This window comes from Lithobates pipiens, unplaced genomic scaffold (assembly GCF_037356315.1).
Source record: "Lithobates pipiens isolate NorthernLeopardFrog02 unplaced genomic scaffold, aLitPip1_a1.2 Scaffold_19, whole genome shotgun sequence".
NCBI lineage: Eukaryota > Metazoa > Chordata > Amphibia > Anura > Ranidae > Lithobates > Lithobates pipiens.
Window position 1 is genome coordinate 1,698,140 of NW_027507764.1, and position 17,206 is coordinate 1,715,345.

The 17,206-nt window shown below is 46.6% G+C and overlaps 1 protein-coding gene across 1 annotated transcript in view; it reads left to right on the forward strand.

Moving 5' to 3' along the window:
- LOC143997891 (uncharacterized) overlaps positions 1-17,206 on the forward strand; it is a 43,927-nt gene that overhangs the window by 12,686 nt on the left and 14,035 nt on the right. Inside the window, exon 2 of the mRNA XM_077493717.1 lies at positions 1,640-13,081. Within this exon, the coding sequence (XP_077349843.1) occupies positions 1,640-13,081 (11,442 nt within the window). The remainder of the gene's footprint in view (positions 1-1,639; positions 13,082-17,206) is intronic.

A 17,206-nucleotide genomic window follows, 5' to 3' on the forward strand; every position in this document is an offset into this window, starting at 1 on the left:
ACAAGTGTAAGGACCATTCTTCCCAATGACCACAAGTGTAAGGACCATTCTTCCCAATGACCACAAGTGTAAGGACCATTCTTCCCACTGACCATCACACTAATGTATCATGAGTTGTAGATTTCTAATTTCTAGAAGGGGGTTCCCCGAGACCGGAGAATTATTTCAAGGGTTCCTCTGTGTTGAAAAGGTTAAGAAAGGCTGATGTAGTCTATAACTTACCGTGCCATATCCCTAATATACGGGAGGTAATTAGGTTGTTCTCTATTTTGTTTCATTTAGAGGCATAGCAACTTATAAATATAATTTTATGTTTTTCTTAGTTGATTTTGGTTAGCATCAAAATAAAAAAAATCTAATTTATGTGCCCCCTCCCAGGTCTGCTTTTCTTGGTCCCTATCTCCTCCTACGTTTGCTGATGTCTTCCTTTTAGGCACCTTCCTATGACACTCGAGTGTCTCCACCTGAGTAATTCTTCTATTATCATTAAAGTATAACAATTTACTGGGTTTCCCTGGGGATTTATTAACGCAAGCATTAGTGTTTGACTATGTATAAAAAAATGGTTTGTCTATTCTTTGAACTTTTTTTTGTATTGTTTAATCACTATTTAATGATTAATTATGCATTTCTTCTTGTAGTTTACATATGCAGCATCCATAAAAAAATGTATCTCCTGAAGAAGCTATTTTTTATAGCGAAACATGTTGAGTAAAACTGGATCAACTGCTTGCATATATTTAAAAAAATATATATATTTTTTTACTATATTCGTACAAATAAAGTTCATACTTTTTATATTATTATTGTCTTCTGTAAAGTGCACCTAAAAAAAAAAAACAATATTTGTCATTTACATATGCAGCATCCATAAAAAAAAGTTATCTCCTGAAGAAGCTACTTTTTATAGCGAAACATGTTGAGTAAAACTGGATCAACTGCTTGCATATATTTAAAAAATATATATATTTATATTTTTACTATATTTGTACAAATAAAGTTCATACTTTTTATATTATTATTGTCTTCTGTAAAGTACACCTAAAAAAAAAAACCAATATTTGTAGTTTACATATGCAGCATCCATAAAAAAGTTATCTCCTGAAAAAGCTATTTTTTATAGCGAAACATGTTGAGTAAAACTGGATCAACTGCTTGCATATATGTAAAAAAAAACTTTTTATTTATATTTTTTACTCAACTGTTTGCATATATGTAAAAAAATAACTTTTTATTTATATTTTTTACAAATAGAGTTGTAAAGTGTAAAGTGCCCCCAAGAAAAACATTTTTTTTCCATTTTCCTTTAAAAAAAATGTTTTTTTTTTTTCATTTAATTAGACTAAGATATAATTTATAAAACAAAAAGAAACAACAGAAATCAAAGGAGATTTAATTTTTGTGAAATTAAAGTTAATTTGGAGATTTTTTACAATTTTTTTTATTAAATTAAATTTTGAAATTACATTTTTGAAATTTAATTCAACTATGAAAACTTTTTTTTTTTTTTTTAAAGATAACATTTTTCTTACTACATGTAACCCAACTGATCATTTCTAAAAAATTGTTAAGATTCACAAAGCTACATATTGAAGATCTCTTAAAAAAGAGAGTAAGATGTCTGTGTCTTTCCTTGCAGGTATTGGGCCCATACTCGCTCAGACGTCAGCTGGGAACAACGCCATTACCTCGGAATTTCCAACCAATTTATTATTAGTTGTCCCACCCAATAACGTTGCAGAACTGGAGATGGCGATCACTTCATCGGTTGTAGACACAATGGGAGGCGGAGTTACCGAGGTACCAAATACCTCACCCGACCTCGGGAACACCATTGCTCCTGATAAAATGGGAACCAGCATTTCCATCGGGGCAACAGAATCCAGCGATAGTGCCAGAGAAGGTGACGCGGGGTCTGCAATGACGCCAAGTGCAGGAAGGGGTGCCACTTCTACTGCCGGAACACCAAGTATAGAAGCTAGCACCAACCTGAAGATGGTTTCCGATACGGGACCTGAAACCAGTACAGCTCCACCTCCTACAGCCAGTATCACTGGGACACCAGAGACCAAATCTGACATTAACACCACTGAGACACTGGAGACCAGAGCTGACACCAGTACCACGGGGACACCAAAGACTGAATCTGACACCAGTACCACGGGGACACCAAAGACTGAATCTGACACCAGTACCACAGGGACACCAAAGACTGAATCTGATACCAGTACCACGGGGACACCAAAGACTGAATCTGATACCAGTACCACTGGGACAACAGAGACTGGATCTGACACCAGTACCACGGGGACACCAAAGACTGAATCTGATACCAGTACCACTGGGACAACAGAGACTGGATCTGATACCAATACCATTGGAACACTGGAGACCAGATCTGACACCAGTACCACGGGGACACCGAAGACTGAATCTGATACCAGTACCACTGGGACAACAGAGACTAGATCTGATACCAATACCACTGGGACAACAGAGACTAGATCTGATACCAATACCACTGGGACAACAGAGACTAGATCTGATACCAATACCACTGGGACAACAGAGACTGGATCTGATACCAGTACCACGGGGACACCAAAGACTGAATCTGATACCAGTACCACGGGGACACCAAAGACTGAATCTGATACCAGTACCACTGGGACAACAGAGACTGGATCTGATACCAATACCACTGGGACAACAGAGACTGGATCTGATACCAATACCACTGGGACAACAGAGACTGGATCTGATACCAGTACCATTGGAACACTGGAGACCAGATCTGACACCAGTACCACGGGGACACCGAAGACTGAATCTGATACCAGTACCACTGGGACAACAGAGACTGGATCTGATACCAATACCACTGGGACAACAGAGACTGGATCTGATACCAATACCACTGGGACAACAGAGACTGGATCTGATACCAATACCATTGGGACACTGGAGACCAGATCTGACACCAGTACCATGGGGACACCGAAGACTGAATCTGATACCAGTACCACTGGGACAACAGAGACTGGATCTGATACCAATACCACTGGGACAACAGAGACTAGATCTGATACCAATACCACTGGGACAACAGAGACTGGATCTGATACCAATACCACTGGGACAACAGAGACTGGATCTGATACCAGTATCACTGGGGCAGCTACTACAGGATCTGATACCAGCACCACTCAAGCACCCATTACAGGATCTGATAACAGTACCAGTTCCACTGGGACAGTCAGTACAGAATCTCATACTATTACCACTGGGGCACCTAATACAGGATCTGATACAAGCACCACTCAGAAACCCATTACAGAATCTGATACCAGTACCACTGGGGCACCTAATACAGGCTCTGATCTACCCAGTACGCAATCTGATACCAGCACCACTAAGGAACCCGTTACAGGATCTGATACCAGTACCACTGGGGCACCCAGTACAGAATCTCATACCAGTACCACTGAGGCACCTACTACAGGATCTGATACCAGCACCACTCAAGTGCCTATTATAGGATCAGATACCAGTACCACAGAAACACCCAGCACAGAATCTGATACCAGCACCACTCAAGAACCCTTTACAGGATCTGATACCAGTACCGCTGGGGAACCCAGTACAGAATCTCATACCAGTACCACTGGGGCATCTACTATAGGATCTGATACCAGCACCACTCAAGTGCCCATTATAGGATCAGATACCAGTAACACAGAAACACCCAGTACAGGATCTGATACCAGTACCACTGGAACACCCAGTACAGGATCTGATACCAGTACCACTGGAACACCCAGTACAGGATCTGATACCAGTACCACTGGAACACCTAATACAGGATCTTATACCAGTACCACTGGGGCAACTAATACAGGATCTGATACCAGTACCACTGGGGCACCTAATACAGAATATGATACCAGTACCACTGAAGCACCTAATACAGGATCTGATACCAGCACCACTCAGCCATCCATTAGAAGATCGGATTCCAGTACCACAGAGATACCCAATACAGGATCTGATACCAGTACCACTGGGTTACACAGTACAGAAGCTAATACCAGTGCAACTGGGACATCCAACTCAGGATTTGATACGAGTACCATTGGGACACTCACTACAGGATCTGATAACAGTATCACTGGGACACCCAATGCAGAATTTAAAACCAGTACCACTAAAAAAACTGATACAGGATCTAATATCAGTACCACTGGGATACTCAGTTCAGAATTTGAAACCAGTACTACTGGAACACCAAACATAGAATCTGATACCAGTGTCACTGGGGCGCCTAGCACAGAATCTAATACCGGTACTGGAACATTCAGTACAGAATTTGATATCAGTACCACTATGACACCCAATACAGGATCTGATATGGAGAACAGTGGGACACCCAGTACAGGATCTGATACCAGCACTACTGGGACACCCAATACAGGATCTAATACCGGGACCACTGGTCCCCTCAATACAGGATCTAATACCGGGACCACTGGTCCCCTCAATACAGGATCTGATACCAGCACTACTGGGACACCCAATACAGGATCTGATATGGAGACCAGTGGGACACCCAATGAAGGATCTGATACCAGCACTACTGGGACACCCAGTGAAGGATCTGATACCAGCACTACTGGGACACCCAATACAGGATCTGATATGGAGACCAGTGGGACACCCAGTGAAGGCTCTGATACCAGCACTACTGGGACACCCAGTACAGGATCTGATACCAGCACTACTGGGACACCCAATACAGGATCTAATACCGGGACCACTGGTCCCCTCAATACAGGATCTGATACCAGCACTACTGGGACACCCAATACAGGATCTGATATGGAGACCAGTGGGACACCCAATGAAGGATCTGATACCAGCACTACTGGGACACCCAGTGAAGCATCTGATACCAGCACTACTGGGACACCCAATACAGGATCTGATACCAGCACTACTGGGACACCCAGTGAAGGATCTGATACCAGCACTACTGGGACACCCAATACAGGATCTGATACCAGCACTACTGGGACACCCAGTGAAGGATCTGATACCAGCACTACTGGGACACCCAATACAGGATCTGATATGGAGACCAGTGGGACACCCAATGAAGGATCTGATACCAGCACTACTGGGACACCCAGTACAGGATCTGATACCAGCACTACTGGGACACCCAATGAAGGATCTGATACCAGCACTACTGGGACACCCAGTACAGGATCTGATACCAGCACTACTGGGACACCCAATACAGGATCTAATACCGGGACCACTGGTCCCCTCAATACAGGATCTGATACCAGCACCACTGGGACACCCAATACAGGATCTGATACCAGCACCACTGGGACACCCAATACAGGATCTGATAGCAGCACTACTGGGACACCCAATACAGGATCTGATAGCAGCACTACTGGGACACCCAATACAGGATCTGATACCAGCACTACTGGGGCACTTGGTACAGAATATGATACCAGTACCACTGGGACATCTTATCCTGGAATCCACCCCACTACAACAAATATCCCAGATCCAGAAAGTAACACTACTATCTTCAGTACCGTTATCTTAACTGGCCAACTTAATAATAGTACCACAATGCTGAGTGACACGACCACCTCCAGTATTTCATTACTGACCGGTCCTACTAAATCCGCTGTGGCTACATCTAGAGATCCAGAAATGTCTACCAGTTCATTACCAAATGACACAACCAATCCTGATACAGATTTACACAGTGATACAGTATACACCAGCACTTTTACACAGGGTAACCCAACTACATCTAGTACAGCTGGTGTCCAACCACCCATACCAGCTCCGGCAACTCCAATGTCACTGTGGGATCTATTGCAGCAGTTAATACGTCAAAAACTTAACAACTCTACAACGGTACCTCCACAGGCCACTGTTACAGACACCACCATGGCATTTGGGGAAAACACCACTGGTGCCATACTAGACAGCGCTGCTAGTGACGTAGGTATAACTAGCTCTACTATGAGTACAACTAACACAGAATTAAACTCAGTTACCAACTTCGATATCAAAACAACCACTGTTGTCAAAAATGACATCAGTGCCACCATGCCATCTAGTGCACCACTGGTGCCATCTACTTCCTATGCCAAACTGATTGCTGGAACGTTATCTATTATCCCACTTCATACAGAAGCCAGCATGCCATCAACTGCTGTGATAGGACCCAGAACCAGCAGTCCCTCAACAGATAACATGATGGTACTTGATACCACACCTTATACCAGAACCAGTGTAGCATCTACGAGCACAAGAGATGCTGGAACCACTGCACACATGGCTATCTCAACAGTCAGTGTCCCATTAGCTGACGCTTCTAAAACAGAGACCACCATAGTACCCAATGCAGCATCTTACACAAGAGTGACTCTGCCAGCTGCTACTGTAACTGGAGCCAGAACCAAGGACCCGACCAGTACCACAAATAACGGCATGCCCTCTGATAGCACAGCTGGGGTAAGGGCTACAGTGGCCAGTGTGGCATCTTCTACCGCATCTGGATCGAGAATCACTGCATTGTCTGATACTACACAGGAAAACATCTCTTTTAGTACAGTAATTGGAACCAGAACCACAGGTGCAAAGGTGACATCTACAGTTTCTTCAGGAGGACCCAGTATAACGTCACCTACCACTTCTGGAACCAAGACCCCCTTAGCACCTATATATGTAGCTTACACAGGAGCAAATGTGTCTCCCTCTACCATAACTAGCACCATAAACAATATGGTATCTACTGCTAAAAATGAAGCCACACCTAGTACTTCCTCGTCTGAAACCAGGACCACTGTAGCAGACACTTCCAGGTCTTATACAAGGGTAAGTGTGCCACCTGCTAACATACCTGGCACCACTGTACTAAACATGGCATCTACTTGGGTTACTGAAACCAGACCCAATGCACTGCCAACTGCTCTTTTGGAAACCAGGACCACTGTAGCACCCATTGCAGTACCTTTTACAAAAGTAAGCATATCATCTACTACTGTAACAGAAACTGTAACCAAAGCACCACTTACTACCCTCTTTTCAGGAGCGAGCATGCCATCTACTTACATAACTCAAACCACAGAAGCCAATGTGAAATATACTAGTGTTACTGAAACCAGACTTGACGAGCCATCAAATAGCAAACCCTTATCTATATCCACTTTGGCACCCATTACCGTACCTTATATAAAGGTGATTGTGTCCCCAGCTACCATAACTCAAAGCACAAGAGCCAATGCGGCTTCTACTGATGATACTAAAACCATGCTCAATACACCATCAATGACCGAATTTGAAACCAAATCAACATCAAAGCCTTTTACAGTACAATATACGCAAGTGATTTTGCCTTCTGCTGCTATAACTGAAACCACAACCCTGATGGACAAAGTGATGTCTACTGGTGTCATTGGAAGCAGATCTAATATACCATCAACCGGAACAACTGATTCCAACGCATCTTTACAGTGGGATACAAGGGATCAGGTGTCACCTACTACTGTGATTGGAACACAACCTACCACCGGGCACATTACATCAGCCGGAGGAGACAGCGTACAATCCACTGTAGCACATGGAGCCAGAACAACGGTATTATCAGCTACCATAAATATCAGTGACCCATCAAATACTGGAACTGGAACCAACATACCATCAACTGCCCCTCCCGAAACCGAGACAAGAGTTTTCACCCCCACTGCTGCCAGAATGTCTGAGCTGCCATCCACCACAGCTGATAAAACAGTGTCGTTTCCTACATCAGTGGACACCACAAGCACATCACCAACTAATTCCAACTCTGATAACCAACCTTCTCTGGCAGCCACTTCCACATCTGATGACACAACTTCTCATCTAGATGTCACCATGCCTGATACCAGAAGACCTGGGCAATATATCACATCCAAAAGCATCATGTCACCTGTCACTACAACCAAAATTATAAACACTGTGGTAGATATCACCACATCTGACACCATAAACACTGTGCCAGCATATACCACATCTGACACCCTAAACACTGTGCCAGCACATAACACATCTGATACCATACACACTGTGCCAGCTGACACAACATCTGACACCATACACACTGTACCAGCACATAACACATCTGATACCATACACACTGTGCCAGCACATAACACATCTGATACCATACACACTGTGCCAGCTGAACCAACATCTGACACCATACACATCGTGCCAGCTATCACCACATCTGACACCATAAACACTGTGCCAGCACATACTACTGTGCCAGCTATCACCACATATGACACCATAAACACTGTGATAGCTGACACCACATCTGACACCATACATGTCATGCCAGCTATCACCACATATGACACCATAAACACTGTGCCAGATATCCCCACAGCTGACACAATAACCACTGTTCCGGCTATCACGACATCTGACACCACAAAGTCTATACCAGCTATCACATCTGGCACCATAAACACTGTGATAGCTATCACCACATCTGACACCATAAACATTGTGACAGCTGACACCCCATCTGACACTATAAACACTGTGCCTGCTATCATCACATCTGACACCATCAACACCATGCCAGCACACTACACACCTGACACCAAAAACATTGTGACTGTCGACACCATATCTGACACCATAAACACTGTGATAGTTGATACCACTTCTGACACCATAAACACTCTGCAAGCACATACCAGATCTGACAACATAAGCACTGTGACAGCTGACACCACATCTGACACCATAAACACTGTGCCAGCACATACCACATCTGATACTATACATACTGTGCCAGCAATCACCACATCTGACACCATAAACACTGTGACAGCTGACACCACATCAAACACCATACACGTCATGCCAGCTATCACCACATATGACACCATAAATACCGTGCCAGCTATTACAACATCTGACACCATAAAGTTTATTCTAGCTATCACATCCGGCACCATAAACACTGTGACAGCTGACACCATACTTGACACCAAAAACATTGTGACAGCTGACACCCCATCTGACACTATAAACACTGTGCCTGCTATCATCACATCTGACACCATAAACACTGTGCCTACTATCGCCACATCCTACATCACAAACACTGTGCCAGCACACACCACATCTGACACTATTAACATTGTGACAGTCGACACCGCATCTGACACCATAAACACTGTGACAGCTTTCACCACACCTGACACCATAAACACTGTGATAGCTGACACCACATCTGAAACCATACATGTCGTGCCAGCTATCACTACATATGAAACCATAAACACTGTGCTGGCTATCCCCATATCTGACACCATAAACACTGTGACAGCTGACACCACACCTGACACCAAAAACACTGTGAAAGATGACACCCCATCTGACACTATAAACACTGTGCCTGCTATCATCACATCTGACACCATAAATACTGTGCCTACTATCACCGCATCTTACATCACAAACATTGTACCAGCACACACCACATCTGACACCATAAACACTGTGCCTACTATCACCGCATCTTACATCACAAACATTGTACCAGCACAAACCACACCTGACACCATAAACACTATGACAGCTGACACCACACCTGACACCATAAACACTATGACAGCCAACACCACACCTGACACCATAAACACTATGACAGCTGACACCACACCTGACACCATAAACACTATGACAGCTGACACCACACCTGACACCATAAACACTATGACAGCTGACACCACACCTGACACCATAAACACTATGACAGCCAACACCACACCTGACACCATAAACACTATGACAGCCAACACCACACCTGACACCATAAACCCTGTGACAACAGACATCACATCCAAAAGCAGCAACAATCTACCAACAGACATCACATCTGAGGTCAAACATTTTGTATCAACTTCAGCCATGTCTGAAACCAAAAATATTGTACCAATCGAAACCATGTCTGAAACCCGAAACACGCTAAACGTCTCTATGCTTCAAAGTAAAGCTGGAACCCCAACTTACATCACACCAGAAACAAGTCATAAAGTGCCAACTTCCACCACAGAAAAAATTGTACTAACTGACACCACACTGAAAACTAAAATGCCTCCCACCACATCTAAAACCGAAACCATTATCACTTTGGAGACCAGTAACTCCATTAGATCTTCCATCACATCAGAATCTGAATCTGCTGTGCCAACTGGAGCCATATCTAAAGGCATAAACATCACGCAGACTGGTATCCCACCCAAAACTGTAGACATCCAGGGGAGCGGCACACGTGAATTTAGAAGCACCTCAGATGTCACCACACACGAAACCATAAATTTGGGGTCAACAGACACCCCATCTGGAACCAGAAACTTTGTTCCAACTGGTACCACAACTAGTGCAAAGAACATTCCTCCGACATCCACCATGTCTGAAAATGGTGCATCATCTGGCATTTCTCCCGAAATTAGAGAGTATGTTACAAGTGTCACATTATTTGATAAAACAGAAATTGTGCCAACTGGATCTACATCTAAACCTGGAGACAATATGCCAATGACTCCGACCTTAGAAGATAGTAACCTTATTCCAACTGGAGTCACAACTCAAATCAGAACTGACATCACATCTGACATCAAAAATATTGTAACAACGGGCACCACATCTGATATAACCGTGTTAACTACCACCACATATCCAACCAAAAATATCACACCGACTTCCACCACATCTCCAACCAAAAACATAACACCGACTACCACCACATCTCCAACCAAAATCATCACGCCAACTACCACAACATCTCCAACCAAAATCATCACACCAACTACCACAACATCTCCAACCAAAATCATCACACCGACTACCACCACATCTCCAACCAAAAATATCACACCGACTTCCACCACATCTCCAACCAAAAACATCACACCGACTACCACCACATCTCCAACCAAAAACATAACACCGACTACCACCACATCTCCAACCAAAATCATCACGCCAACTACTACAACATCTCCAACCAAAATCATCACACCAACTACCACAACATCTCCAACCAAAAATATCACACCGACTTCCACCACATCTCCAACCAAAAACATCACACCGACTACCACCACATCTCCAACCAAAATCATCACGCCAACTACCACCACATCTCCAACCAAAATCATCACGCCAACTACCACCACATCTCCAACCAAAATCATCACACCGACTTCCACCACATCTCCAACCAAAATCATCATGCCAATTACCACAACATCTCCAACCAAAAACATCACGCCAACTACCACAACATCTCCAACCAAAAACATAACACCGACTTCCACCACATCTCTAACCAAAAACATAACACCGACTACCATCACATCTCCAACTAAAATCATCACGCCAACTTCCACAACATCTCCAACTAAAATCATCACGCCAAGGACCATCACATTTCCAACCAAAAATATCACACCAACTGTCCCTATGTCTGAAACCAGAAGCCCTGCCTCCACTGCTACCACATCTGACACAAAAACGAGTTTGCTTTCTGCAATTACCTTGGAGACCAGAAGCACCATCAGATCTTCCATCACATCTGAATCTGCAATCACTACGCCAACTGGCACCATTTCTGGAAATATTGTGTCATCTGGAACCTCATCTGAGACCAGAAGAGATGTTACAAGTGCCACCACATCTGCCATTGTAGGAACAATGTCAACAAATGCCACACCTAAAACTGGAGGCGTTGGGCCAACTGCTTCCACCTCAGATGTAAGGACAGTTGTGCCAACTGGTGTCACATCTGAAGCTGGACATTTTGTACCAACTACCACATCTGGAGCTAGAAACATTCCACTGACTGGTTCTACGTCTAAAATGAGTTGGACAACCATTTCTGAGAATAGAATAATCCCACCAACCTCTACTACATCTGGTGCTACAACCAAACCGCCAGCCACAGTAGAAACGAACAAGACCACTCAAGCCACATCTAAAGCTGGAGAGGTTGTGTCAACTGCCCCCATCTCAGATGTTAGAACAATTATCCCAACTGGTGCCCCTTTAGAAGCTGGACATTTTGTGCCAACTACCACATCTGGAACTAGAAACATTCCACTGACTGTTGCTACATCTAAAATAAGTTGGACAACAACCGTTTCTGAGAAGAGAACAATCGCATCAAATGGAACCTCTACTACATCTGGTGCTACAACCAGACTGCCAGGCAATGTAGAAGCTAACAAGACCTCTCAATCCACATCTAAAACTGGAGAAATTTGGTCAACTGCTCCCAACTCAGATGTTAGGACAACCATCCCAGTTGGTGTCACATCTGAAACTAGACGTTTTGTGCCAACTACCACATCCCAAGCTCCAAACACCGCACCAACTACCAACACATCTGAAATGAGTTGGACAAACATTTCCGAGAGCAGAACGAGTCCATCCAATTGGATTTCTACTACACCCGGTGCTACAACCAAACCCCTAGTCGGGGCAGAAACTAGCAAGAACCCTCAATCCACAATTAAAACTACTACAAAATCTCAGACTACAGCAGGATTATTTTCTTCTAAACAATCAGAACCTACACCGACAACTGATAAAGTATCCAAAGCACAAGCCAATCCTTTGACTCCATCTGCCAACGTGACCACTGGGGCACCTCAACAGACTGCTGGGGTGACAGCTAGTAGAGGTGCCGCCATTACCAGTCCATCAAGTAATGGCACCAGTGGGCATGTAGTACAGGAACTGGTACCTACCACGACTTTGGGAGTTCATAATGTAACTGGACCACAAGGCAAGACTACAACGCAGTCCATGAAGCCTATCGATATGAATGGAGAAACTCTTCAACTGACAGGCGGAAGTCCATCTAACCCAGGTACCAGCTCACGTAATGCTCCTACTGGGGCTTCTCCACCATATGGCACGGGCAGCACTGACAAAATGAGCTACAATGTATCTTCATCATCATCGGGAGGACCAGCGGCACCTGGTGAGTACAAACCTGGATCTATTGCTTTATATACTGTATAGGGCCATCACTTCTTGCTCCAGTTTTGTGTCTGTGCAAAAATTCCTTATGTCTGCCTGCAGATACCAGGCATGGACTGGCCATCTGGACTACAGGGAGATTCCCGGTGGGCCCGAATGGCTCAGTGGGCTGGTCAGGTGCAGTCCTGGAGCCGATCCTCTCTGACAGTGAGTGATCGCGATTTCACTCCCATCAGGAGGAGCTGCTTCTGTCACTTGCTGGAGAGAGCATTAGGCGTTATGCTCCCTCCAGTCTGCAGGGGGAGATATACAGCCGGAAGACTTTCCTTCCTCTCTCCCCATATCACTTGTTATCACATGACTGGAAAGAGGAATGAAAAGCTGCCTTCAAAACTGTGAGTACATGTGGGAGAGGGAGGACACTCAGATGTGAAGGGGGTTTCTGATGGGGACTCTGAAGTGCAGGGGGCTGCTGATGGGCACTCTGATGTGCAGGGGGCTGCTGATGGGGACTCTGATGTGCAGGGGGCTGCTGATGGGGACTCTGATGTGCAGGGGGCTGCTGATGGGGACTCTGATGTGCAGGGGGCTGCTGATGGGGACTCTGATGTGCAGGGGGCTGCTGATGGGGACTCTGATGTGCAGGGGGCTGCTGATGGGGACTCTGATGTGCAGGGGGCTGCTGATGGGGACTCTGATGTGCAGGGGGCTGCTGATGGGGACTCTGATGTGAAGGGGGCTGCTGATGGGGACTCTGATGTGAAGGGGGCTGCTGATGGGGACTCTGATGTGAAGGGGGCTGCTGATGGGGACTCTGATGTGAAGGGGGCTGCTGATGGGGACTCTGATGTGAAGGGGGCTGCTGATGGGGACTCTGATGTGAAGGGGGCTGCTGATGGGGACTCTGATGTGCAGGGGGCTGCTGATGGGGACTCTGATGTGCAGGGGGCTGCTGATGGGGACTCTGATGTGCATGGGGCTGCTGATGGGGACTCTGATGTGCAGGGGGCTGCTGATGGGGACTCTGATGTGCAGGGGGCTGCTGATGGGGACTCTGATGTGCAGGGGGCTGCTGATGGGGACTCTGATGTGAAGGGGGCTGCTGATGGGGACTCTGATGTGAAGGGGGCTGCTGATGGGGACTCTGATGTGAAGGGGGCTGCTGATGGGGACTCTGATGTGAAGGGGGCTGCTGATGGGGACTCTGATGTGAAGGGGGCTGCTGATGGGGACTCTGATGTGAAGGGGGCTGCTGATGGGGACTCTGATGTGAAGGGGGCTGCTGATGGGGACTCTGATGTGAAGGGGGCTGCTGATGGGAACGCACTAATGTAAGGGGGATGCTGATGGGGACTCTGATGTGCAGGGGGCTGCTGATGGGGACTCTGATGTGAAGGGGGCTGCTGATGGGGACTCTGATGTGAAGGGGGCTGCTGATGGGAACGCACTAATGTAAGGGGGATGCTGATGGGGACTCTGATGTGCAGGGGGCTGCTGATGGGGACTCTGATGTGCAGGGGGCTGCTGATGGGGACTCTGATGTGAAGGGGGCTGCTGATGGGGACTCTGATGTGAAGGGGGCTGCTGATGGGGACTCTGATGTGAAGGGGGCTGCTGATGGGAACGCACTAATGTAAGGGGGATGCTGATGGGGACTCTGATGTGCAGGGGGCTGCTGATGGGGACTCTGATGTGAAGGGGGCTGCTGATGGGGACTCTGATGTGCAGGGGGCTGCTGATGGGGACTCTGATGTGAAGGGGGCTGCTGATGGGGACTCTGATGTGAAGGGGGCTGCTGATGGGGACTCTGATGTGAAGGGGGTTTCTGATGGGGACTCTGAAGTGCAGGGGGCTGCTGATGGGGACTCTGATGTGCAGGGGGCTGCTGATGGGGACTCTGATGTGCAGGGGGCTGCTGATGGGGACTCTGATGTGCAGGGGGCTGCTGATGGGGACTCTGATGTGAAGGGGGCTGCTGATGGGGACTCTGATGTGAAGGGGGCTGCTGATGGGGACTCTGATGTGAAGGGGGCTGCTGATGGGGACTCTGATGTGAAGGGGGCTGCTGATGGGGACTCTGATGTGAAGGGGGCTGCTGATGGGGACTCTGATGTGAAGGGGGCTGCTGATGGGGACTCTGATGTGAAGGGGGCTGCTGATGGGGACTCTGATGTGAAGGGGGCTGCTGATGGGGACTCTGATGTGAAGGGGGCTGCTGATGGGGACTCTGATGTGAAGGGGGCTGCTGATGGGGACTCTGATGTGCAGGGGGCTGCTGATGGGGACTCTGATGTGAAGGGGGCTGCTGATGGGGACTCTGATGTGAAGGGGGCTGCTGATGGGGACTCTGATGTGAAGGGGGCTGCTGATGGGGACACACTGATGTAAGGAGGACGCTGTTAGGGACACTCAAAGTTAAAGTGGGCCGGTCATGGTGAAGTCCAGGGACAAATTTTTGTCCCAGTCCAGCCCTGGCAGATACCGACATTCTCTTGTGCGACTTTTTATAAAGCTTATAGGAGCCCCTAGGATCAGATATTTTTAAGCTCTTCCATGAAAATCTATTTCTGACCTGTCACAGAGATCACAGAGCTCCCCTTGAAAGTGCTCCCATCTGCTTTTATCTCCAGAAGGGTGGCATCATCTTTATTCAGACCTCATCCAGGGTCACCATCTACTTTTTAGACTAATGCCGCGTACACACGCCGGACTTTCCGGCAGACTAGGTCCGACGGTCTTCCCGACGGGCTTTCAGCAAAGTTCCGATGGTCTTTCCGAACGAACGGATTTGCCCACACACGAATGGACAAAGTCCGTTCGAAAGTCTGTTCGTTTTGAACGTGATGACGTAAGACGGGACTAGAAAAGGGAAGTTCAACAGCCAGTAGCCAATCGCTTCCCTTGCGTCGTATTTGGTCCGTCAGACCAGCACACAGACCAACGGTTTTTCCCGATGGGAATTGAGTCCGTCAAACAGATTTGAAACATGTTCTATTTCTAGGTCCGTCAGATTTTTTAATGAAAAACGATCGGATTAGCCCACACACCAGTAGTGTGTACGCGGCATTGGATACCGCCGCAGAGATGACACATCTTTGGCTGTGTTCACAAATGTCTGATACAGATTGGCCCCCTGCTGTAGCCTCTCACCCTTGTACCACCAAGTTGTAGTGTTCTAGTCTGATTACTGGGTCAGGGAGACTGAGGAAATGCTTCCTCCACCTTCCACAAAGTTACAATGTACAGTCTGATCACTGGGGAGGGGAAGACTGAGGAAATTCATCCTCTTGCCTGCAGCAGACTGATGAGTCCATCTCAGCCTAGGCAAAGTCACCGGTGAAGTGGGAAACTACGGAAAGGCTTCCTCTTGTTGGCAGCAGACCGATGACACAATTTTAGCGCAGGCAAAGTAACTGAGGTAGGGGAGACTGGCAAAATGCTTCCTCCTGCCTGCAGCAGACTGATGACATCACCTCAGTGGCCCCAGGCAAAGCCACAAACTGGAGCTCAAGGATGGCTTATTGATGATAAAAAGATGATTTTCTTTATACTGCTTCTGTATATTGCAGTTTTACATTTACAGCAAGGTCCACTTTAACCACGGAAGCCACTATTTACCCCTCTTTTCCTTCGTAACTGTTGCATGGCTTGTTTCTAACTGTCACTGGGCATGTCCGCCAGGGCCAGGACAAAGGGTGGGCAGAAGGGACGGGTACCCTGGGCACTGTGGTGTCATGTGAGGTGGAGGGGGGCACCACAAGGAGATGGGAGGGGGGAGATTTGTGTTGGTGAGGGGGAAATTGTTTGGAGCGGCAGGGGGTAAGAGGGTTGTAGGAGGGGAAATTTGGGAGGTGTTATTTGGGGGGGACTTTGTGCTAAGAGGGGGAGGGGGATTTGTGCTATTAGGGATGATTGGGGGTATTTGTGCCACAAGAGGAACTTTTGGGTGAGAGATTTGTGCGAGGATGTTGAATTGGGGGAGGGAGATTTGTCCTGGGAGGATTTGGAGTGTGCGGGGGGGGGGGGGGGGGGATTGTGTTCAGAGAGGGCATTTGAGGGTTAGAAGATTGTGCTAAGAGGGGGGACTTTTTTTTTGGGGGGGGGGATTTGTGCTAGGAGGAGATTA